Consider the following 24,765-nt stretch of genomic DNA (forward strand, 5'->3'; position numbering starts at 1 on the left):
CTTTGTTGTCTTTCTATATCCTCCTCAGAGCCAACCATTTGTTTTTTTCTGTTGTGTCCATTTTGTTTAAGCAAGAAAACAATGTGTGTTGCATCTCACTCAAACACATGTGACACAGTTGGACAGACCAGGATGTCCACGAATAAGCACACTGGGACTTAGTAGAGTAGCTCCAAAGAGTCCAAAAATAGTGACCAAAATCAAATGTCCTCTGTGGACACGAATGAATGGACTGCTCAAAAATAAGTGTCCGCTACAGTGAACAGAAAAGCTGGGACCATATAACATGAATTTAAAAATTTTGTTTGGTCAACAGAAAGTCTAGGTTTGAACACATAAATGCTTACAAATATTTAAATTGCGACCTGGAGAAGTACTTTCTCAAGTCTGTTCTTTTTTATAGGTGGCATGTATAATCACACGCACCTCATAAAACATTTATTGATACACATAAATATATATATAAATAAGACCGATAGCACCATTATCAGAACTATTTCAGTAACGCCTTTTCCGAATTTGCATAAATTTAGCAAAAAAAAAGAAAAAATGTTTCAGAATTGGTTTAAAAAAAAAACGTCATTTTACAACGTGTTATTACATCATTTTACGAGGATTCTTCAAGTCCATAAAGCTTGTTTTACTGAGTGCACGAGTAACGGAAAGAGCTCTTTAGCTTTCATGTGAGTGTTCTAATTGCTGACCCAACATCGAGTTTTGTTTATTTTCCCCATTTAAGAGAGGGGGGGGGGATATCGGGAAAAAGTAAAAGTGGGCGCACAAACCAGCGTAGGCTTGATTTACGGCAGTATTGGTAAATATGATCACGTGACCCTCGTAACCAATCCGTGCAGACGCAGGCTAGCAAAAAATACTATGATTGTTCATCGAGGGGAGCTTCCCCTAACAGTGCGACTCTTTATTTTGAGTGCTCGCATCAAAACAAAAAAATGTCCTCCAGCGGCGCAGTGGCCAGCTGCTACGCGGACGCGGTTCTGGCTCCCGACTCGGAGGACGTGTACGGTTCCCGCTTCATGCAGCCTCTCCCGCACACCATGGCCCCCACCAGGCCGCCGGGCGCCGGCGAGCACCACGCCGATTTCTCCTCCTGCAACTTCGCCCCCAAATCCGCAGTCTTTCCCCCGTCTTGGCCGCCGGTTCACCCGCAGGGGATCTACCACCACCACCACCCTTACCAACCGGACCCGAGATGCATCGGGGGTCGACCGTGGATGGACCCGGTCCCGGAGCTGGTCCCCCGCTTCGCCGGACTCCCCGCCGGCCGACGCGCGCAATGCGCCCCCAAGCCGGAGCTTTCCCCGGCCAAGATCCGCGACGCCAAGCCGGGTCACGAGCCTCGAGCTCGGCCATTTGTGGAGGAGCTCCCCGAGGGTTCGGAAAGGGCGCAGAGTGGAAGTGAGCTTTCCAGTCCCAGCGAGCCCAAAGAGGAGAATCAAGTTGACCCAAGTAAGTGTAAACGCATGCAAATCGCCGCCAACGCTGATTTATAACTGTGTGAGCTGACTGCGTAAAACGGGATGTTTTACTGACCCATAAAAGTGTCCTGGAGCCCACTACACACCGCGGACGGAACCGCCCTGCTTTTTTTTTTTTTTTTTAATCATTTTGGACTTATTACGCACGTTATTACACCTTTATACGACTTTTTTTTGGGCGAGTGAGGGTCAATCAAACCGCTCCCGGAGTCAAATCTTTTTTTGTGTCCCGTGCAGGCAACCCGGCAGCGAACTGGATCCACGCGAGATCGAGTCGCAAAAAACGCTGCCCCTACACCAAATATCAGACTCTCGAGCTGGAAAAGGAGTTTCTGTACAACATGTATCTGAGCCGGGATCGCCGTTACGAGGTGGCCCGCATCCTGAGCCTGAGCGAGAGGCAAGTCAAGATCTGGTTCCAGAACCGCAGGATGAAAATGAAGAAGATGAACCGAGAGCGAGCTGGCGGGAAGGAGCAGCTCTAAGGATTGCACTTGGGACCTTGTTTGGATTTTTCTGAAAGCACTATTTCGATTATTTTTTATTTCCAAGATGGACACTGCGGATCACCTAACAAGTGAAGCCATTATTTTCCCATTTTGTTTTTGCAACTGGATGAGATGACAAAAAAAGGGAAGTGAGTGTGTGTTTCTACGTGTATGTGTTTGCGTTATTATATATATAAAAAATTTCACTGTTCACTTGTCTGACTATATCTGTTGGAATGTACAGGCACCGTGCATTATACCTAAAAAAATGCGTTTAATTAGTATATCTGAAGATTTTTATGACTAATACAACAGACATTTTTGATAAAAATCCATGTTATATATATATATATATATATATATATATATATATATATATATATATATATATATATATATATATATACACACACACATACGATTTTATTATTTTTCGTGTAAAGTGTAAACATTTTTCGCTGCTCATCTATTCGACCTTTCTCATGGAAAATACGGTTGTGTACATTTGAGCTGCATAAAGTGTGTGTGTGGGGAGGCACATTTTCCAATTGGCGGGGAAAAAAAAGTGTTTAAAGCATTTTTCAGAAATACAATACAGTATGTACATGTGTCATATATATATATATATATATATATATATATATATATATATATATATATATATATATATATATATATATATATATAGACATTTACACAGATACAAATGGTATTAGTTATCTGTGTATAAATTGTGTATATTAATATACACTGTGTATAGATGTACTGTGTCTACACGCACACAAAAATACTGTAGTAGTTTATAGAGGTGTGTATAGTATAGCGACACACACACACGCAGGCACGCGCACACACACCATCGCATAGGCGTACATAGACACTGATACACTCAAAACACACACGTAAATATACTCATTACAGGTATATAAATATTTATTTAGTGTAAAACCCAACAACGAAGCTGGATATTAATGTCGCCTGCTGAGAAGGAGGCAGACGAAAAGGATTAGCGAGTGTCCCAAATACCTTTCACCGGAGACTTTTCAGTGGGGGTGTTTATGATCGGACGATATCATTGTCCAGCTTGTGGGCTTATAATGACTTTAGAGCAGGAAGAAATAAAGCTATCGAGATGGCTAGACGTCTGGCCTAAATGAGTTTATTGGCCCTGGTCGTCAGTAATTACAGCGAGTCCCTTTGAAAGCTCCTTTTTTTTTTTCCCTCTCCGGGCCCTTCTTGTCTTTGTGCGTGTGTTGCTGACGATCAAAATGTGGACACGGGGGTGTCTGGCAGATGGATTGTTGCGCAGGAAATCACCCCCGCGTCTTGACGCTCACGTGAATTCATCAACTCTGCTTCCCACCGATGGGAAACCAAACTTCGCTTGGACTAAAGTACGTCATTTTTATTTCTTTTTTTGGTGTGCCAGATATAGATTGTTGAATCAAGACACAAAAATCAATTCTGTTGGGTAGAATGGTTGCAACCCATCCAACAATTGTAATGTTATGCTCTCACCAGGTTTATAAAAGCGCCTCTGTTTAGCGCTAGAGGGCGCTGTGGTTCTTTTCCCAGCAACCGAAAATGGCAACAAAATAGCAACAAATACAATTGGCTAAATAGTTGTTCAAACCGCAACCGTCAAATTATACTGTAGTAAAAATAATAATAATTAAAGACATACATTTTAAAAGCCAAACCAATAAAGGAGGTTAAGAGCAATTATGCTAATTTTGCTCACCAGGTAGGCTAATTTAAAAAGAAAGAAAAAAAAAAAAGCTCACATTTCTGGCTGATTGTGTGCGTGCCATAAAAGTGAGAACTACCACGAGGATAAATGTTGTGCCCTCTCAGGAAATATAAACTAATGGAGCAGTATAAAGCTAATTAACGCTTATGTTATATTAAGGCTGGGCCAGATTAGTCGCTTTAGTTACAACTTGGATCAATCACAAGGGCAAATTTATGCATTTTATTTTCCATCTTCTGCACCAACAGAGCCGAGTAAAAGTACAAATTTGAAATAGCTCATCACTATTATGATATACAATCTAATAAATATGATTAGAAGATCCCTGGACATACGATGGCATTGGATGCAGACACACTTAAAAAAAAAAAAAAGAAAAGAAAAGAAAACCCCAGAGGAACGGTATGGAAAATTACTAAAACGTTAAAAAAGTAACAAACTTATAGAAAATGTTCATACAATTATTGTGGCCTCCAAATAATAGGAAAAAAAGTTCCTCACTCAAGTAGCTAAATTTGATAGTAATGTCTACAATACACTCAAATCCATATTTTACGCTTGAATAATTAGTCATCACACCAACAATAAATTATTATTATATTGGCTATAATAGCAGTTAAATTTGCAAATAGAAGGCATATTGCAATATGCAGACTAAAATTGGTTACTATGACGTATAATAATTTTAGCATTTTTTACTGCTGTATTATCTTGCTTATACTGCCTGCAAAATACATCTAATACGGTGAAAATTCCTCTTTTCGAGGCCAGGTAGACTAACCGGCTTATTATTGGCGCACGTGTCTCTGACGTCACAGAACAGCGCCTGTTCTGTTTGCAAAAGAGTGCGAAAGGAACTGAAATGCAAAATACTGAAGTTTAAATTTGGATGAGTCGACAAATGTTTCAAGGAGTCGCACGAATAAACTATGGACAAGTGTGAGTTTAATTAATATTTTTGCTTGTCAACAAGCTAATTTATTAGCACATTATTTAAAGACAAAACTTGTCAAGAGCTAATGATTTTCGGTAACGCCTCGTTTGAGTTTGATTTTAAAAAGGACAAACCAAGCTTGAAGCTGGTTATAAACTCCATAAATTAACTCCAAATAGAAAAAGAAAAAAAAAATCAAACTGGCGTCCCTTTCTACAAGGCCCTAGAGTCATGTGACTTCTCCTAGCCAATCGGAGTTGATATCCTCAAGACATTGCATATAACCACAATACAAATGAATACAAAAAATCAAAGAATGACTTCAAAGATAGAAATATTCCTAAAATACAACGGTTTTGTATCATTTAATACATTCAAGATGTAATCGTCTAGCTGTTATAAAAAGAAAAAGAAAATCGGATAACAATGTTGAAAACATGACCAAATGAATCTGAAAATTGAGTGCATCTCGCAAATCTGCGTCCTTCGCTTGCTTGTAAATAATATTCTATTCTCACCACCAACATGACTTTTCCTTACCACACACACACACACACACACACACACACACACACAAAAACACACCACTGTACATACATATATGGCCTGATAGCATAGTAGCCAAAATCATACTTACAGCAACAAACAAGAACAACGACAACAAAAAAATGAAATAAAAAAAAGTGCACATTAGTTGCGGATTACTTTGATTAGGGTAACATTAAAAAAAATGATAGTGTGACATTAAGTCAAAATAACTTAGCTAACGCAAATTATGCTAGCGAGCTAAGACATAGCTTTCCTGTTCCTTAAAATAATTCGTTGCCGTCTACTTTCCATTTAGCGTTTTATTCCGCTTTGAAAAGACAAAAAAAGAAACATACAGGCACGCACGCAAACAAACACCAACACTAGACGTTGACGCCAGGTTAGCCTGATAGCAAAGTAGCCCAAGTCATGATTACAACAACAAAAAAAAAAAAATGCAATACATGCAACAATATGCAATACAGCTATATATATATATATATATATATATATATATATATATATATATATATATACATACACTCTGTCAGTTAAAATAACGAAGACAAAAAATATCAGACTCTTCCCTGTTAATTAATTTATTTATTTTTTTGCTGGCGTTTTTTTCCAACCTAACGTTTTTATCCTCATTTAATAAAAGGAGAAAATAAAGTGAAAATACACGTCAAGTTAGGCTGTTGTGCTATCAACACACAACAAATGAAGAGTCCAATTGCCTCGATCGAACCATTCGGTCTTACCTTACCCTGACAATGAAAAAAGTTGACATTATAACTAAGCTGAGCTGATGCATAGCAAACAAGCTATCATGCTAATGCTATAATCACCTCCAATATATTACTTGAACAATTCCATTGCCGTCAACTTCCAAGGTAACGCTTTCATTCTCATTTGAGAAGACAAACAATTGAAACACACACAAACACTTACACACGCAAACAATAGGCCCGCAGTGCGAATAAAAAAAATGCAGCTGCGGCTAGCCTACACGCCAGGAATATTAATGAAACAACAGCACATCTTACGACATAGATATCGGCTGCAGGTGTGTCATTTTGATTTGTTAAAAGCAAATCTCCCAAGAGGAAGATATTTTAGTTTTTTTTGTACTGGTCTGCAAATATTGCGTATAGTAATTATTTGGTGGATTTTTTTTTTTTTGGTTCTTAAAGATTACAACGGACCAAAATATAGTATATATGTATAATACTTGATCAACTTTAAAATGCATTCCGCAATATCATTTTTTTGAGGTTACATTTAGATTTTAGGCATGCAGCAAAAGGAGCTTGCTAGGGGCCCCTCGCCTTTATGCGCCAAAAAAAAAGGAAGAGTTACTGCAGTGCAAATTCCTTTTTCTGTGAGAGGACAATTTACAACTTGGCACTAGACGCCTTTATGGGCTCCTTCGGCCTGTCATTGGATGCCACCGGTCATGTGTGCGAGGCAGCAAACGTCTTCATGGCTCTTGCGCTCATTTCCCATGCAGACAGGCCTCCTCCTCTCCCCCCTCCTCCCCCCCATCCCATCCTACGTCCCCCTCCTCTCTCCATCACCTCATTCTGCGTCGATTTGCTCTCCAAAGCGATACGACACGGTGGGTCTTCCTGTCAAAATCAGTCGTCTGCCGGCTTCGTCCAGGTCAACTTCACACCCAGCAGCGTCCAAAGAGTCAACGTCGACCGGTGAACATGGATTATCCGCCATCGATTTGTAAGTTGTTGTGTACGAGTGTCTGCATGGGAAATGTGACAGCTTCCTGTTGCGTGGTGTGCATGGCAGTTCGTTTGAACGTAATGTGCAGACATGCTAAAAATAAGCATTTTCCGTATATAAAGTGTCATGTTTTCCAGAAACAAGGAAAACAGTGTGTCGATCGATTGCTTCTGTCTGAGTTTTTTTTCCTGCCATTACGAATGTGTTTGAAATGCGTTTGAAATGATCTCATAGGTGAAAAACGGACCCATTTTGAGAACCTAGCCAATTCTATCAAAGTTCTTCTCACTACCATGATGCAACCCTTTTTTTTTGTGGTGGTGGTGGTGGTGGTGGGGGGGGGGGATAGACGTTTTCTCGCTGCTTTTCAGCTGCTGGAGATGAGGCCGAGTGAACAAAGACAGTATTTCAGTGGGGCCTGACAGGCAGCTGCGAAAGTATTTACAGCCTGACTGCAATGCGGCAAAATGGAGGCTGCGCAGAACACAGCCGCAGCAGTAGCTTGCACAAAACACACGCAATCATTCGATCTTTATTACGCTACTTCGAAATGTATTTTACTTCTAGCTTTTTATTACTCTTTGATGATGAGTATTTTATAAAAGGGCTTGCAAGTATCCCTTCAAATATATTTTCTCATATGAAATGCAGAAAATTGTATTCAATGTTTGATATTTACACAATACTTAGAGTCATATTTTTACTGTGTTTTTACTGCATTCTTACACCTATAAATCACACACTTTTAGATTGATGTTCAATTAGACGTACATTAACACGAAGGCCTTTAAAGGCGTTTCAGTAAATATAAATGCACGATTTAAATCACCCACTGAAGACAGCAGCAAAAAAAACTCAATAGTAAAACTGAACGAAATTGAATCCAAGTTTATGTCAAATTCAAACAGGTGCCTGTTTAACGAGGTCTGGCATCAAGTCAGTTAACATTTGGACGTGGAAGAGGGAGGGAGGTGAAAAAAGGGGCGTGCAATACACAAGCGTCCAGCAGACGGCGGTGTTGCCCAACAGTCAGTCTCTTCTTACCGATGGGGCCGCGCTGTGATTGGCTGGGATGCACTGTCACGTGGCTTGTTCACAAAGGTTAGGAGAGAGTTACTGGCAGTAATGTTGGATTTGCCTGCATAGATTTGGTTTTAATTCAGAACAATGAAGCATATTCGGATCACATTACTATTTCTAACAATGATAATGATGATGACGACACTTGAAACTTACATCTATATTAATAATTATCATCATTGCTACAGCAAAGCAGCTACTACTTTATTTTTCGATAAATGCTACTTAAACAGAGATGACGATGATGATAAGTGACAATAAATTAAATCTAAAAATAATATGTATTATATATAAATTAATCGACATTATTACAATCTTTTAGGTTCGTTTAAGGTTCCATTTGGATCAAGCATATTCGTATCCTACCACTGCCACTTATTATTGTTATGGAGATAATATTAATAAACAAAAATAAGATCTACTTATGATTTTTTGTTATTATTAATGACACAAACAAAAATAAAAACGTACTACAAATCTAAATAACAAAAATAATACAAATTAATGTATGTGACAATAATTACAATAGAGGCACGTGATCAAGGACACAAGTTCGGTACTACTAGAACTAGCACTTCCAATAATTTATAAATAAGCAATATATGTTACATAAAAGCAGTAGAGCAGGTATCAGTATTGGTGCCGATACTAGGCTGCTTGTACGATATCGTTACTCGCTAAAACATCTGACACCATTGGTCTCATGCCGGCTGCGGTTTTGCAATCAGGAATTAGAAATTATGAATTTGAAGATGGAAATATATCGAAAATTGACGATTTTCTCTGTATAAGATATAAACATGTTTTTTTTTTTAATCAATAGATACAGCGGTAGTGACAATCACTATCAGTGTTTACACAGGATTTGAGTTTCTGTATTGATATTGGTCTCAAAAAAGTTGTATCGGACATCTTTATTGCTATCAATGTTATCATCATTAATATTATTGTTGTTATCGTTAAATGACAAATAAGCCAAAAAGCCAAACTCTAACAAAACATAGTTTAACAGTAATGGATTTCACAATATTTCAAATTGGGGTACTTAAATGAATTGTCCTTTCTATTTGATGATACAAATGTTGATACTACTACTACTAGTACTACTATACGACCTTTGCTGCTGCTACTAGTACTTCCACTAATATTAATAATAATTATAATATTAACAAGAATAATGATAATAACAACACAGACATAATCGATTAAGCCATATAATTGAAACACAGAATGGGCGATTACCGATACCAAACACAGGTATTGGGCTGATATCATCCCAATTTTTAAGTATTGGTACTTGGGAAGGAAGCGATATTCATTTCATCTTGGAGTATTTTTAAATCACTGATTAGAAATTACAGATTAGAAGAATTGAAAATGGATTAAATGGATTCTAGAGAAAGTATTCGATTGGAATCTATAATTTTTGTTTTTATTTTGTGTATCAATATAGTAGTATCGACACTTAGTATCTGTGACCAATGGTTGTAGACTCATACTGTTGGTTTGAAAAAGTGGTATCGAACATGCTGAATAAACTAAAGCTGCTTAAATGAGAAGATGTCCATTTTAGTGCACGTGTTCCCAACGGTTGTGACCTTCCTCCTTGCTTGCCTTCTTTCCTCCTTCCTTCCTTCCTTGTTTCCTTCCTTCCTCGCATGCTCCTCAGCCTCACAGCCATTAGGGAGGAAGTGCAACTTTGGAGTGTTATTTATGGGCCCGCGCGCTCTGCTGAGTGGCTGCGAGGAAACACGTGACGCCATTAAAGTTTGCTTTATGGCCCGTGGCTTGACAAGACAAAATAGAATTGGCATTGTGTATCGGCCAGCGGCTCTGCTTGGGCCGGAGAGGAGCGCGTCTGCTCGGACGGACCGGACGGCATTTGGTGGTGCAGGAGATTGCAGAGGAGCTCGTGTGTGTGCGTGTGCGCATGTGCGTGTGTGTGTGTGTGTCGCCGGCACTACGGTAAGACGGCGTTTTATCATTTGCTGCATGGCCGTATGATGTCACGCACAGCTAGCCAGCTAGCTTTCCGTTTCCTGCGTGGAAAACTGGGTGGTGTTGGGGGGGGGGGGGGGGTCTCTTTACAATTTCTTTTATATTCAGCGAGTGGTTCAGTATACTAGCGAACCATTATCGAGTTGCATCCCAGAACTGTTTATCTGCTCATCTTTCAGCCCATTTCTGAATGTTCTCTTTTATAACCGGAACAATCAAATTATTATATAAAAAAAGAGTCACATGTGTCCTACTGCTGTGAGGGCCTGATGCAAATCTTCAGTGCAGTTGTTTACCGAGAGAATTTGCCTTTAATATCTACTTTTTTATGCACTGCTATTTTTCAAATCCATACGTTTTTTTTATCATAATGAGGCATTATTATTTGGATTTTTTTCAACACGGAAATACCCGAACTAGAGCGAAAGAGGCCAAGCAAAGACGCTTGCTCAGGGTGTTTCGTTGAAAAACGCTGACTGTATGATTCTTTTGTGCTGCATTTGGGCTTTGACCCGTCTCAAGTGCTGGCTGGCCTAGGCAAGGTGAAAGACAGGTCAGCCTGTCTCACCCTCACACGTGTCCAAATACTCTTGCATCATCATCATCATCTTTTTTCTCGTCTTTATTTTCGAACTGTTTACGAATTTCGATCAATTAAAATGCACTATACAAAATGTCCTCCTCTTCATACTCGTTGTAATTCGTCCCAACAATGTTTATTAAGCATATGTTTAACAACGTTTTGATATGCATGCTCATTTCAAATGGATATTTTTGATTTCTGATGCAAAAGAGGGGAAAATATCTGTTGGATATGCAAAATAATTAATCAGTCAGAGTGAAAGCTTGGCTGCAGAAGCTGCCACTGAGCTAAGCGAAAAATGGAATTGGTCAACTTGTGCCCCCTTTGAGCTGTCAGGGAGTCTGAAAAATATATTTTTAGGGGGTGGGCTGGCCTATGTTTGGAGAAGCTATCATTCAGGGCGCATATATAAGTCCAAGCACCATCTGATAGATCAAATATTAGGACTGTTATAAAAAAGAGGGCGGCTGTAGTCAAAGTCATTTTTTTTAACACAGCTAAATAGATTAAAAAATCTTCTGGAAGAAATGTCGCATTATACATACTGCTAACTCTGGGACGCAATATTTGGTGCATTACTACGTTAAATAAAGATTTGATCACTTCCTAAGAATGATTTTTTTCACGCTATATGGACGAACTTTATACTGTAAAATAAACAAAAGACTTCAATTAACAAAACAAAATCGACTCGAATGCAAAGTGATTAAATAAGTGATTTGCTTTTGTCCCCTATAATGGTTGATCCCTGCATAAGAAAATACTCAAACTTAAAGAAAAAACAATATACGCATGTATACATATATTTATATCCAAATATACATTCATTAATAATACTCTGTAGCTTAACTGCAGGTTGAAAAGGAAAAACATGTTTTTCGCTTGACAGATTTAATGGAGAGGAATGCCAAGATGAAGCCAAAATAACTAGGTCATTATCAACAGGCAAATGGCGGAAATTGCAGAACACACACACACACACACACACAAAGAAACACACACATGCACGGGAAGGAAGTCTTTTGGAGGGAAAAAAAAAGTATTTCCAAATGAAGCAGTTTGCACGACTCGTCTGTTTGCTAGCTCAAATTTGTTTGATTTGGATTTTTTTTTTTTCACGAGGAAGGCCTGCCGTCGTCTATATATACCCTGTAGAACCGAATTTGTGTGATGCAAGCCCAGTCACAGATTCGATTCTAGGGGAGTATATGGTCGATGAAAAGACTTCGATATATTGACTTCCTGGTTGACGTCATCCTCTGACACTTGGCGCACCGTTTGGTTGATGAATGCAAGAAGAAAAAGTTGGAGGAACTCAGAATTTCGAGGCTAAGAACTTTGAAGAAATTTGAAGTTGATTACATTAAATGTTTAATTTACATAAGTGCAGTTACTACCTAGAGAATTTACGGCTCAATTTCTGGAATGATTTATTCGAAGAGTTTGTGCACGCTTAAATAAAAACTTGTCAAAAACTGAGCCACTAACTTATTTTCACTTTGACCCAACTTTTGGGTTTTTTTGCACAAAAAAAAAAAAAAAAAATGCCATTGGTACATAAGTACAGATGAGGTTTATGACCAGTAGATAAAAAAAAGAATCTCAGTATTCTCACTTATTTCAGAATTCTGACTTTATTCTCATGAATTCTGCCTCAATATGATGACTTTAAAAGTGAGAATTCTCACTGGAATTTCAACTTCATTATCAGAATTCTCGCTGTTAAGTCACAATTTATACTTCATTTATACTACAATTTATACGAAATTTTTCTTTATTATCATAATTATGACTTTGAAGCAAAATTTAGACTATAGTATTCTCAGAATTCTTGCTTTAAAATGAGAATTTTGACTTGATTCTCAGTATTCTTACTATAAAATGTGCAATAACATTCCAACTGCATTCTGTGAATAATCACTTTTAACTTTTTTCTCCAAATTCTGCCCCAAGTGAGTAAGTCAGATTTCTCAAGTGAGAAAGTCAGATTTCTCAAGTCAGATTTCTCAAGTGAGAAAGTCAGATTTCTCAAGTGAGAAAGTCAGATTTCTCACTTTCAAGTCAAACTTTTGACTTTCATGTTAGAATTTGTACTTGAGTCAGAATTTTGACTTGAAGCAGAATTTTGACTTTTAGAAAGTCTTTTAAATAGACAATTTTGACAATGAGTCAGACAAAGACTAAGATAATTCCAGTGAGAATTCTGACAAAATAAAATTCCAAGATAAAAGGACAGTTGGCAGAATTTTGTACCTCAGAATTTCTAACTTTACTCTCTCAGTTCTGACTTTAAACCCAGTTTTGTCAGAATTCTGGATTTAAGTGTGAATTTTTACTTTGAGAATTCTTTTTCCCTTTGCTGACTATTCATCTTTCTTACAACACAAACTAATCCAAGCTTACTTTTTCACAAAACAACCCAACACAATGTGTCATATTGTTTGAAACACCCCCCAAATGTTTTTTTTTTTTTTTTTTAACAAAACAACCCAGAAAGTTTAATCAAATGGATCCAGTCGGTCCATTATTAAGCCTAATTGGGTTCTTTTCGAACCAGGTATCGAATTTATAGCTATGGGCAAAAAAACAAAACCACAATATTTTGTGACGATACCTTTCATTGATATCAATGTCCATGAATTCCATATAAGTTTTGCCAACTTTTTGTTTGACTATTTTAAAAGCGAGTGGCACATGTCTGCCCTCCTCTTGTTTCTTAATGAATGATTCCCAAAGGCGGCCAATTGTTTGCGTGTCCTGGCAGCAGATGAAGGGATGAGATTGGTGTAACTTTTGGATGACCCCCCTTTCCTTGACAAAGACACTCGCCAGCAATTGTCCTCATTGGGGGATTCTTCTTTTATTTGGCTGTCGCTTTTTAGCACCGAGAGCCGGGCGGTGGGTGCCTTATACTGTTTTTTTTTTTCTTCTTCTTCTCCGTTTTCCAGACGTGCATGCAAGCAGATGTTTGAAGGTTTATTTTTCCTGCAGCAGTCTAATTAGGGGCATATTTGGAGAGGATGAAATTGCTCTTTACTTGTCTGTTTACCCGTGCGAGCAGCAGCGTCACCTCCATTGGCCCGCACGGTCACATGGTCCGCTAACTTTATTCAGTTGACACCAAAGTAGGAGGGCTTTATGGAGGGAGGAAAAAAGACAACTGGAGAAAAATTTGTATTTTCTACCTTCACAAATTAATGGCCATGAGTTCGTATATGGTCAACTCCAAGTATGTGGATCCCAAATTTCCTCCCTGCGAGGAATATTCGCAAAGCAACTACATCCCCGAGACGGGTTCGGACTACTTCAACGCTTCGCAGGACGCTGACTTTCAGCACCCGGCCATCTACCCTCCCCAGTTCGAGTCTCCGGTGCCGCCGCGGGGTCACGTCCAAGACAGAGGCGCTCGGCCGAGCCCGTACGGCGCGCAGACGGAACCGGGAGAGCCCGGAGCCAGGACGTGTGGCCAACAGAACGCCAAGAGTCCGAACGGGATTCAAGCCAAGCAGCCGGCGGTCGTTTACCCGTGGATGAAGAAAGTGCACGTCACCACGGGTGAGTTCGGGGGAAAAAAAAAAAAAAAAATCATGCCGTGTGATGTTTATGGGAGCCTTTGAGAGGCCTTGCCAATTACACGAGTCGTAAATTTGATAGCAGGCCGCGAAACAGGAGAGCCACTAAAAAAAGCGCTCAAGGGTGGTCGCGATTGCGTAAAAACACCCCAAAAATGACCCCTCTTGTCCACGCTCCACTTACGAAACAACAATCCTCTTTTCGTTCCTTGCAGTGAATCCGGATTACACCGGTTCTGAACCCAAACGCTCAAGGACGGCGTACACGCGCCAGCAAGTTCTGGAACTGGAAAAGGAGTTCCACTTTAACCGCTACCTGACCCGAAGGCGCCGGATCGAAATCGCCCACACGCTCTGCCTCTCCGAAAGGCAGATTAAAATTTGGTTCCAGAACCGGAGGATGAAATGGAAGAAGGATCACAAACTGCCCAACACCAAAGGCAGGTCGGTGCCGAACCACGGCCACCTGCAAAGCCTCCACAAGGACAACGGGACTGATATCACGTCATTGTAAACAAATACCAATTCTTTTTTTTTTTTTTTTTGCATGGACAAACTTTTTTTGTATTTTTTTTTTAATTTAACAACTAAATCAGTGTTGATCTGAGCCTGAGACAAGTAAATCAATCAGTATTTTTCACCGACAAACTTACTGCCACCAATTCAAGCTAATATTTTTGTTTTTTCTGGGTTATTGGTTGTGTGGATTTAAGTAATCCCGTTTAAGTAGCTTTATTTAGCACGGGGAAGACATTCGTTCCGATTACACACGCGTGCGAAAAAGGAAAGCAAATCATCGCACAATTTACTTGAAGGAAAATGGCAAACAGGAAAACTAAATTCATTTTATATATTTTTGCTCGTCTTCTTGTTTTAACTTATTTTGTACCAAACATTCCTTTTATAAACGAATAGCCATGATTAAGCTTGTTCATATTTTTCTTCACCGTCATGCCATTTCTTTAAAAAAAAAAAAAAAATCCTTCCTGCATGACATCGTTGGAAATACTGCGGATATTTAGGAGAATGTTGAATTTTATTTATTTGTTTAAAAAAGTGTACATTTTCGCGCACACATGATGAAATGAATGCAATCTTTTTTTACATATTACATTCGTGCATGGCTTTACGTCAGCTTTTGTCTTAGTTTAAATGTATTTCGTCTTCTTTTATAGTTACACAAAAGGGGTAAGGGGCTCACGTCAGGTTAAAAAAAAGACATTTTCCCCGCTTTTGGGGTTTTCTTTTTTTGTTTCGTTTTAAAGCAGTCATTGTGTGAAGAGACAAGAAAAGGCCCCAGAAACTGGCCAGGCTCCTGGAGGTGTTGCCGGGGAGGTATTTGAGGCGAAGGTCGGTGGCAGGTTCATCCAGGGGACACGCTCAAGCCGCGAGGGATGACCCCGACTCCCCCCTGACCCGGCCGGCCGGCCGGACTAGCTGCATTTTCTCCCTTTTTTCGACCCCTCGCCAAAAACTCCGTCGAACATTCAAAGCAAGTCGGTGCCGGATTACCACAACGGAGTTCTTTATGCCGCACACACAACAACAACAACAAAAGGCACAGTATGACTTGTCTTTGCCAATATAATGTCTTTTACTGGTCTTATTTTTGTACATGCTTTCTACCTTGTATTTGTGCATCGGGATGTGAGAAGTATATTGGAAACGAATAAAGATTTCTACTGATTATGCATTTGATGGCGGAAAGAGTAACGTGTCTGATTTCGGTTGAAGCAAATCATTTAGTAATTTATAAAACGATTGAGGAGTTTTAAAAACCTAAAAAGATGTTCTTTTTGTGTGTTTTTTTTTCCTTTTTTTTTTTGCACGCCTGAGGTGCGTTCTGAAAACATGGTCCAAATGTGCGCCTTTTGGTTGCTCGCCTTTCAAGCATTTGCAAGGAACGTGAACGAAAAAAATTGACGTGAATTAACAAAAATGTGCGTATTTGGAGAATTACGCACGACTAATTTTCAACAATATGGAACAAATTTCTTTCATAAAAAAAATATAATTCCAACTCCCCACTCTCAACTTCCTGACGTATTGTCCCCGTTTTTGTTTTGCCACATTCCCAAAGACAAAAGCAGCCTTGTTTGAGCACAAAAAACCATTTACAAAGACTTTAATGAGCGAAATTCTCAGGTGATTTGGAAACTTTTTTTTTTGTGAAATCAGAACGCTTTAAACGCAAATCTGATCTGGGACGGGGGGGGGGTGGACTTGGACCCGCTATTTTTAATATATAGAATGTAATTAATTGTACAGTGAATAATAGCAGGTTAAAGAGAAGTATGAAAAACGTAAATACGTGCCTTCAAATTATCATGCCAATTCATCTTGTGGTCTATAACGCTGAGAAGTGGTGTGGAATTTAGGCAGTTTTATTTCATCTAGTTTTTTTCTCCTCTGAAATAAAATCATACGGATCCAGATACTTTTTAAGATGATGATGCATCAATTTTAAAATGTATTCGATCAAGTGTGGAGCCACTTGATAGGGAAAAAAAAAGTAAATTCGACACAGTATTTTGAACAGTGTAATACCAGCTTAAGAAAACTATAAAAATGAATGCAAAATGAATGCAGTAAAAAAAGAATATTAGGCTAATAAAGTGGGCCTGTACACGGTAATAAATAAATAAGTAGATAAAATGGATACATACTGTACGTATTGCAATGGACTCAAATTTCAAGGCAACAAACGATCAAATTTTAAACTTGGTAATTCAACAATAGGTTTTTGCTTTGGACATGAGCTTCCTCGCATTTTCAATAAAAGAATAAGAATGTATATAACTAAAACTCCCCTGTATAAACCTCAAACAAGTACAAACAACACTCTCTTTGAAAAAAAAAAAACAATTTACGGATAAAAACAAAGACCGACCCTCGGTTTTTTTTTCTTTCTTTCTTTCTTTCTCCCAACACCCCACCACCTCCCCCATTACAACTGGGTCGTTTTGTGCACAAGACAACCCCCAAATGTTTTTTATTTATTTATTTTTCTAATAAAACATCAAATTGGTTCAAAATGACCCACATATTGGGTCGGTTCCTACCGAACCCATGCGGATTTGAGCCAACTGTCAGCATTGTAATATATATATATATATATATATATATATATATATATATATATATATATATATATATAATGTATTTAATACCACCCCCTTCTTTTAAAACAATCAATGACCCTAACCCGCAATGTGTTTTTTGTATACTTTGAGCGTCCTTTTTGAAACATGGAGGCGTGATCACGTGATGATTTGCTGCATTTGAGTGAAATGCAGATTTCAAATACCTCGATAGTGAAAGACCTCCCATCTCGCTGCAGCTCATATCACACAAAAGGCCTCGAACGAGACACGTTGGCATACACGCATCCACTCCACAATCGCGCTTGACTCCAAATCAAATCAAAGCGATGTCCTTGAACGCATCGCGCCGTCCATCCACGATGGCCGGATGGATGCAAGGTCCCCGCGCCCTCCCCCCCTCCCATTAGTATTCGCATATGATTGCATGGCAAAAGTGTGTGATTGGACTACACACGTTGGGGTGAGCATCAGCGCTGACCTACATGTGCGAGCACCAATAAATGGCAGCCATAGGCGCCGTGCCACTTCCAATGACAGCCGCATGCGCCAAGCCTGCCGCTTCTTCTTCTTCTTCCCCTATTTCTTCTTCTTCTTCTTGCATTCGGCCATATACTCGGCTCCTCTCCTCTCCTCTCTTCTCCTCTCCCTCCGCCCTCCTTTCTTTGACAACAGCATCGTCGTTTTTTGGGGGGGAGCATTCGCAGAAAAATCCACGCCGACAGCATCTCGCTGGAAGCATCGCTATACCCCTCCACCCCCCTCACTCCTCTCGCATCACGTGACCGGCGCCGATAATTAATGCAGCTCCCCGGCACCCCCCTCGAAGCTCGGCGTCGTCATTAATCGCGAGGACTCTATCTAGACTTGAAAAACTAAAAAGATCTTCCTTAGGAAAAAAAAAAAAAAGAAAGAAAGGGGGGAGGGGGTGGTGGGGGGCAATAATAGCCTCTAAGCAGCGTCAGGAGCGACACATCCGAACCTATGGATGCTCGGGTAGGTCCGATTATTTACTCCATCTTGCCTGCCCATTATTATTATTATTATTATTTGTGGATTTATGCATGCTGTTGCCCAAATATTTTGAATTCAATTTAGAAATCGACACTTGTGCATGGTTGTAAATCATTCCCTAATTCCTGAAAGGGTGTGAAAGGAGGAGGGGGGAGGGGGAAGGCGAAAACTGTAAATCTTTCACTTTTATGACCCTGTGAACATATGCTGAATCTTTTTTTCCAAGCAGCAAGCACAAAAAAAAAAATCTCGCTGTGTTATTGAAAGACTATTTGTGACCACAAGAGTGAATATTTGCATCTTTATATATTTTTACCCATTTGAAATACCTTACTAAGTCCTAATGTGCTCAGTAGAGGACATCCTGGCCTTTCCCAATGATGTCAATTAACTTGGACAAAATGTCCACTACAGTGGACGCAAATGGGTCTCGGGACGATACGTAAAATGGCAAAAAAAAAACAAAAACAAACAAATGGTGATACAAGATTTTGTGAATGGACGAAATACGAGCGCATCCCTTTTCTCTGTCCAAATGGATCGGTGAGGTGGAGGAAGAACAAATCACGTGGACAAATATGCTCGCATCTTGCAGGGCAGTGCCTTTATTTGTCATCATAAAGCTCCCCCCTCCTCCCCAAAGCAAATATTCCACTGTTTAGCTCCCAAATCTACACGGGGGCCTTACACTTGAATTCCTGCTATTTCATTTGCTGATTGATTGCCAGCGAGGTTTTTTTTCCCCCCCTTCCTCTCCTTTCCTTGCTGTGCAGAAATAAGGATACCCAATGTTGGCTTTTTATTGGTAGCTGAGTCCTCGCACTCTTTCGGGAATACTGTCTCCACCGGTGTATGGAAATGTCTGCAAAAGAGCAAGATCAGGTTTAGGACAGCATCGCGCGCACACAAAAGGCGGGCTGAAGGATTTATTCGACAAGGAGTCGGAAAGCCACGCGATCGTTTTTTTTTTTTTTTTTTTTAAAGCGTAAATGATGAATTGACGCGCAGGTAAGCAAAGCAACCTTTAAGGAGGTTAATTTGACGCAAGCGTGATTTATTCCAAGCGGAGGACGCTCGTTAGACCTCCGAAAAGGACGCTTCTTCATTTTTTGGGGGGGAAAGGGGAAGAAAAAGCCAAATATGATGGAGACGGAACCCCGTGCACTTTTCAGCTCATTTCCACGCGAACCAACACGAAGGGAAAAGTAGAAGGCACTTTTCTTCTTTTTGACTCCCGGATCGTAAATCACATTAATTTGTTGTCTTATCGTCACAATGGCGGTGGCCGTGATTTATGTGCTTGGAGCTGCGCGGCTTTGTTAAAAAACCTCAAGTCGTGTACGTTGGGAGGCGCGGACAAAGGACAAGCGTTGAGATTTTTGCACAGTTTTCACATTTTCTCCCGATTCCTTGATTTAAAACAAACAACTCTAATGTTAATTTTCCGTCACAAGATTTACATTTTCAATTCGATTTTTGTATTTTAATTGATGCGATTTATACAATAATAGCGAATATCCAATTTGACGAAAAAAAACATCTTATACTCGTTGTAATTTCTATTTTTTCCACTCTCGACTTCATCGATGGAGCTAATAAATGTCTATATGGAGTCGGGCCCATTGTGTGCAGCAAACTCACCGTAGCAGCGCGTAGGCGAAGAACACTGCGCCATGAATAGGCGAGCATGTCTGCTACTAGTCGCCCAGTGGGCCGAGGCACTCCAAACAATCCCACATCCGAGCCGTCTTTCAGTTATCCCGCACTGCCGAATTGAACTATTTGCGGTTCTACTTAAAGCTTTCCGAACTGCACCTCGTTGTTCATTAAACGTCGACTTAGAAAGCCGCGTGACCCAAAAGGTCAGCCAAAAAAGCTTATGACTGCAAAATATCGTCTTTGTGTTAAAACTGCAAATGCGGGACTTTTTCAGGGGCATCACGTGACACGCTGCATTTTGCAACAAGAAGTTTTTTTTTTAGATTTATATTGACAGAATATGCAGTGAAAAAATGTATTTGTGTTTTGCAGGTGGAGCTGGGAACGGCGATGAGTGTCTAAAGGGCGTCACACACATTTGCGCGAATTTTGGTGAGTAACTCACACACAACAAACAAAGCCTTTTGTTGTTGTTGTTTTTTTCCCCAACATAAAGTGAACCTTCAATGACCTAAACAGGAACGAGGCATGGAAATGCCATTAATCGCCTACAAAATTCGTGCAGCTGCAACACACAAAAATTGGAGGTGGCTAAATAATAAACTGCGAATTTTGTGATTATGGCGCAAAAAAAATCAACGCGAGTGATTCTGCAGCAACCAAGCCGCTTTTATACGAGCAGCCCGGCACCATAAGAAATTCTTTCGCTTGCCTTCCACCTACGCTTGGTTGTTTTGCACTTGTGAGTGGAGTGTGTGTGTGTGTGTGTGTGTTTTGCTTTTGCGCTCATAAATTTTGCCGCGGCGGTCCACAGTGACAGGTGCAATTGTTATGCAGCACGACGAGTACTACCACCAACATACACTAAGGTCTGCTTTTGATATTTACGAGGTGACTTAAGTTCACAGATTACGATCTGATCAACCGTGTTGCATTCATTTCATTTCTAATACTTGACTATTATAGTGTAGTATTCTGATTATATGGACTGTATATACTCGCATAAGGTACAAAAAAAGCATTGTTCAAAATAATAGCAACACATTTTCGCACTGTCAGACATCCGATTAAAAAATAATGGAATAAACACGCACACACTACAAATGTTACGTATTGAATAGTATTGAATTATGCAAGGTGTGTTGAGAGAAGACAAATGATCATATACAATTGTGCCAACCACGCCCACACCAACGACTCACGATGCCGCCCCCCCCCTTTCCACACATGCGTTCCATTTATTGATATCACAGTATCACACATCTTATTCTGACAAACGCGCCAGCAGATCTCCATCTTGAACAATGCACGACGCGCTTTGTCAGAGCTTGCGATTGGTGAAAAGGCCATTGTGTGTTGCGGTGTCAAATGCTGATTCAGCTTCACACCAAAGCCTCACAGAGAACCTTTTGGAAGCCCAAGTTAAACTTTAACTGTTCTGTGGAGGGAAAAATAAAGGCCCAACTGGCGGGAATATAAATTTGTTTGTACCCTAAAACGGACTCGTCAAATTGACTGAAAATAGAATGAATGTGCCCGACCGGTCGTGTGGTGAAAACAATCTATTTTGCTGATATAGTAAACCGATACAAATTGGTCATTTTTTACCAAGATATTTGTTAAATGTCCCCCGTGTCAGCATACCTAGCACACGTTTGATTGGAACGTGAAAAAAAAAACAACTAAGAGAACACTATACGTCCAAATTGCCGTGGGCCGTAATTTAAATAAGGTTATTGAGATTACGCTCCAAATTTGCAAGATCGCGTATAATATAATGTGACAATCAATTACAAACCGGTAAAGGGTACTCATGTGGTGTTAAAACTATGGCAGGGGGGCCTTTGCAGCCCACTATCCACCTTTTTGCAGGCAGGATATACTAAAAAGACATTTTGTCATGGCCCGCATTGCCATTTAAAAAATATTATTTTTATGGTATAGGCAGCGTTATAAATGTGGAAAACAAATATTTGCCTTGTCAGCATTATTAGAAAGCCTTGGTAGTTTTTCATCACTCCATCATCGTTGATTTTTTTAACCTTGTTAAAGTTTAAAAATAAAAACTATAATTCATTATGCGATTTTCAAAGGAAAATATTTACTCAGGTGATTTCATTGAATGCTTTGTCTAAGAATCAGTCAAATAGGTCCAATTCTGACCAACATATTAGCCAATGTAACCAAAGTGACGTTTAAATCAGTTTTTGAATCGTTTGAACCTGACCAAAATGTTACGGGGTGTTTAGGTGACAGACTGGAGCCGAAGTGGGGGAGGCCAATCACGTGAAAAAACAAATCGCGAGCACCCACACTGATGCCATTGGAGAGACGCTCCCTGCTTGATTGTCTTTGAGTGAGCCAAGCAAAAATGCAGAAAGCGACATACTACGACAACTCCGGACTCTTCGGGGGCTACACGTACCCCAAGGCCGACTCGTACAACTACGCCCACCAGTCCTACCCCGCGGCCAACATCGACGCAGACTACCAGGGCTCCGTGTGCCCCATCCAGACCCCCGCCGTCAGGCCGCTGACCCTCAAGGAGAGCGACTTAAATGGGGACTGCATGCGGCAAAGCGGCAGCCAAAGCAACAATAACGCGGCGAGCAACGCCAGCGGCCAAGCGTCGAGTACCGGCGAGCAGCAGCAGGCCGGAGCCCCGCTGCCGCCCTCGCCCGGATCTAACGGAAGCGCGCCCCAGAAGAAGAAGCCTGCGCCGGGGAGTAGCAACGCGTCGCCCGCCCTGACCAAGCAAATCTTCCCGTGGATGAAGGAGACCCGGCAGAACGCCAAACAGAAGACAAACAACAACTGCCCCGCTGCAGGTATGTGCGTCTGACTCGACAGGTGTCAAAGTCAAGGACCGAGGGCCGGAGAAGGCCCCTGTATCGTTTTTACTTGGACCGTAAATCGAATCATGAATTTTATTTGTCTAAGAATTGGTGCCGCAATGGACTTCTTTGGTATTGTTGACATGCTGAAATCAAATTTATTCCCAAATCCCTCTTTCAAATTCATTGGAAAATGGTTCCTCTATTTACATACTTTACCATACTGATTTTTTTTTTAATTTTCTCAGTTTTATCTCAATCCACATTTATTAAATTCAATGCAACACTTGTTCAATGAGTATACACATATACATATATGTATTATACATTATATGTTTTATACATATATGTATGTATGTATGTGCACACACACACACACACACACATATTTACATGAGCAGGATATTTACATATACTGTACAGACACACACACTTTAATATATATATATATATATATATATATATATATATATATATATATATATATATATATATATATATATATATATATATATGATTATGATTCAGAAGCTGGCGTGGTCTTTGCATTGCACAAGTGTTGATGATCATCTGCTTGAGTAAAAGCTGGTGTTTGCCAAATAGTTGTCAAATAATTTGATGATGAATTAGTCGTTGATTTATCGTTGCACTTCTTTGTAATACCGTCTATATATATACTGCATTCATGTTTAATTTGGGCGATTCCCACCTGCATTGTAGTTTAAATATCGCCTTTCTTTAAACAAACAAACAAAAAACAATAAGCTATATGACCCGCTGAAGAATCCGATTGGTGGACAATGGTACTATAATTCATCACATTTATTTTAGTAAAAGTGGATAGCGTCATGTCTCAAACAATGCCTCACATTGTGCGTGTGTGTTTTTTTTTTCCGCAGGCGAGGTGAGCGACGAAAAGAGCCCGAGCGGGCCGGCGTCCAAGCGGGTCCGAACCGCGTACACCAGCGCGCAGCTGGTGGAACTGGAGAAAGAGTTCCACTTCAACCGCTACCTCTGCCGCCCACGCCGAGTGGAGATGGCCAACCTGCTGAACCTGACCGAGCGCCAGATCAAGATCTGGTTCCAGAACCGCAGGATGAAGTACAAGAAGGACCAGAAGTCCAAGGGGATCGCGCACTCTCCGCTGGGCCACTCCCCGGACCGGAGCCCGCCGCTCAGCGGCGCCAATCACATGGGCTACTCGGGCCAACTGGGCAGCTCGCTGGGGGCCTACGACGCGCCCTCGCCCCCGCCCCCGCCTCCGCCCTTCGCCAAGCCCCAGCAGAACATGTACGGCCTGGCCGCCTACACGGCCCCGCTGGGCGGCTGCATGCCCCAGCAGAAGCGCTACCAGAACCCGGAGTACGAGCACCACGGCATGCAGGGCGGCGCCACCTTCGCCGGTGCCAACCTGCAGGGCAGCCCGGTGTACGTGGGCGGCAACTTTGTGGACTCCGGGCCGGTCTTCAACCTGGGCCACCTTCCCCACCCGTCGTCCACCAGCGTGGACTACAGCTGCGCCGCCCAGATCCCGGGGAACCACCACCACGGACCCTGCGACCCCCACCCCACCTACACGGACCTCAGCTCGCACCAAGCCACTCAGGGAAGGATTCAGGAAGCCCCCAAACTCACGCACTTGTAATACAAGCGCGCCCGTGTGTGTGTGTGCGTGTGTGTGTGTGTGTGTGTGCCGCTATGACGTCACGCTCATTTCTTACCTCACTATTCCAAGAACTCCGAGCGAGTCACGCGCATCATCACAGTATTGATATGACTATTAATGTGAGTTTTGTTTTCTAAAAATAATTCCCCCACGTGAGAGTTCCTTTTCTTCTTTTCTAAATATATCAATATATAAAGTGCAATGCGCATTTTGGACTGTATTTGACTTGAAGTTGTAGATGATGAACGTAGAAACTCATCAGTAGTGAAGAAGGACTTTTAGTCCCGTTTATTTGTCTCTCATCCTCATCATCCGATTTATTTAT

The 24,765-nt window shown here is 40.7% G+C and overlaps 3 protein-coding genes across 3 annotated transcripts; all 3 read left to right on the top strand.

Moving 5' to 3' along the window:
• Positions 1-904: 904 nt before the first annotated feature.
• On the top strand, positions 905-2,133 carry hoxd9a (homeobox D9a). The gene is made up of 2 exons (XM_088415518.1): positions 905-1,467; positions 1,734-2,133. Exons 1-2 carry the CDS (start codon positions 951-953, stop codon positions 1,979-1,981), a joined length of 765 nt encoding a protein of 254 aa, XP_088271644.1. The 5' UTR covers positions 905-950; the 3' UTR covers positions 1,982-2,133.
• A 10,608-nt stretch (positions 2,134-12,741) lies between these two features.
• Positions 12,742-15,862, top strand: hoxd4a (homeobox D4a). Its single transcript, XM_088415427.1, has 2 exons — positions 12,742-14,149; positions 14,382-15,862. Exons 1-2 carry the CDS (start codon positions 13,792-13,794, stop codon positions 14,678-14,680), a joined length of 657 nt encoding a protein of 218 aa, XP_088271553.1. The 5' UTR covers positions 12,742-13,791; the 3' UTR covers positions 14,681-15,862.
• A 3,142-nt stretch (positions 15,863-19,004) lies between these two features.
• Positions 19,005-24,551, top strand: hoxd3a (homeobox D3a). The gene is made up of 4 exons (XM_088415425.1): positions 19,005-19,289; positions 20,313-20,372; positions 22,190-22,768; positions 23,674-24,551. Exons 3-4 carry the CDS (start codon positions 22,312-22,314, stop codon positions 24,417-24,419), a joined length of 1,203 nt encoding a protein of 400 aa, XP_088271551.1. The 5' UTR covers positions 19,005-19,289; positions 20,313-20,372; positions 22,190-22,311; the 3' UTR covers positions 24,420-24,551.
• The last annotated feature ends 214 nt before the right edge of the window (positions 24,552-24,765 follow it).

Source organism: Hippichthys cyanospilos, chromosome 5 (assembly GCF_059441005.1).
Source record: "Hippichthys cyanospilos isolate Australia breed blue-spotted pipefish chromosome 5, RoL_Hcya_1.0, whole genome shotgun sequence".
In the NCBI taxonomy this organism is placed as follows: Eukaryota; Metazoa; Chordata; class Actinopteri; order Syngnathiformes; family Syngnathidae; genus Hippichthys; species Hippichthys cyanospilos.

What these genes read in the sequence shown, in the direction of transcription:
- hoxd4a (XM_088415427.1), top strand. Translation starts at nt 13,792, where the DNA reads ATGGCCATGAGTTCGTATATGGTCAACTCCAAGTATGTGGATCCCAAA. An exon ending in GAAAGTGCACGTCACCACGG is followed by an intron (nt 14,150 to 14,381) that starts GTGAGTTCGGGG and finishes CGTTCCTTGCAG; the next exon opens with TGAATCCGGATTACACCGGT.
- hoxd3a (XM_088415425.1), top strand. Translation starts at nt 22,312, where the DNA reads ATGCAGAAAGCGACATACTACGACAACTCCGGACTCTTCGGGGGCTAC. An exon ending in CAACAACTGCCCCGCTGCAG is followed by an intron (nt 22,769 to 23,673) that starts GTATGTGCGTCT and finishes TTTTTTCCGCAG; the next exon opens with GCGAGGTGAGCGACGAAAAG.
- hoxd9a (XM_088415518.1), top strand. Translation starts at nt 951, where the DNA reads ATGTCCTCCAGCGGCGCAGTGGCCAGCTGCTACGCGGACGCGGTTCTG. An exon ending in GGAGAATCAAGTTGACCCAA is followed by an intron (nt 1,468 to 1,733) that starts GTAAGTGTAAAC and finishes TGTCCCGTGCAG; the next exon opens with GCAACCCGGCAGCGAACTGG.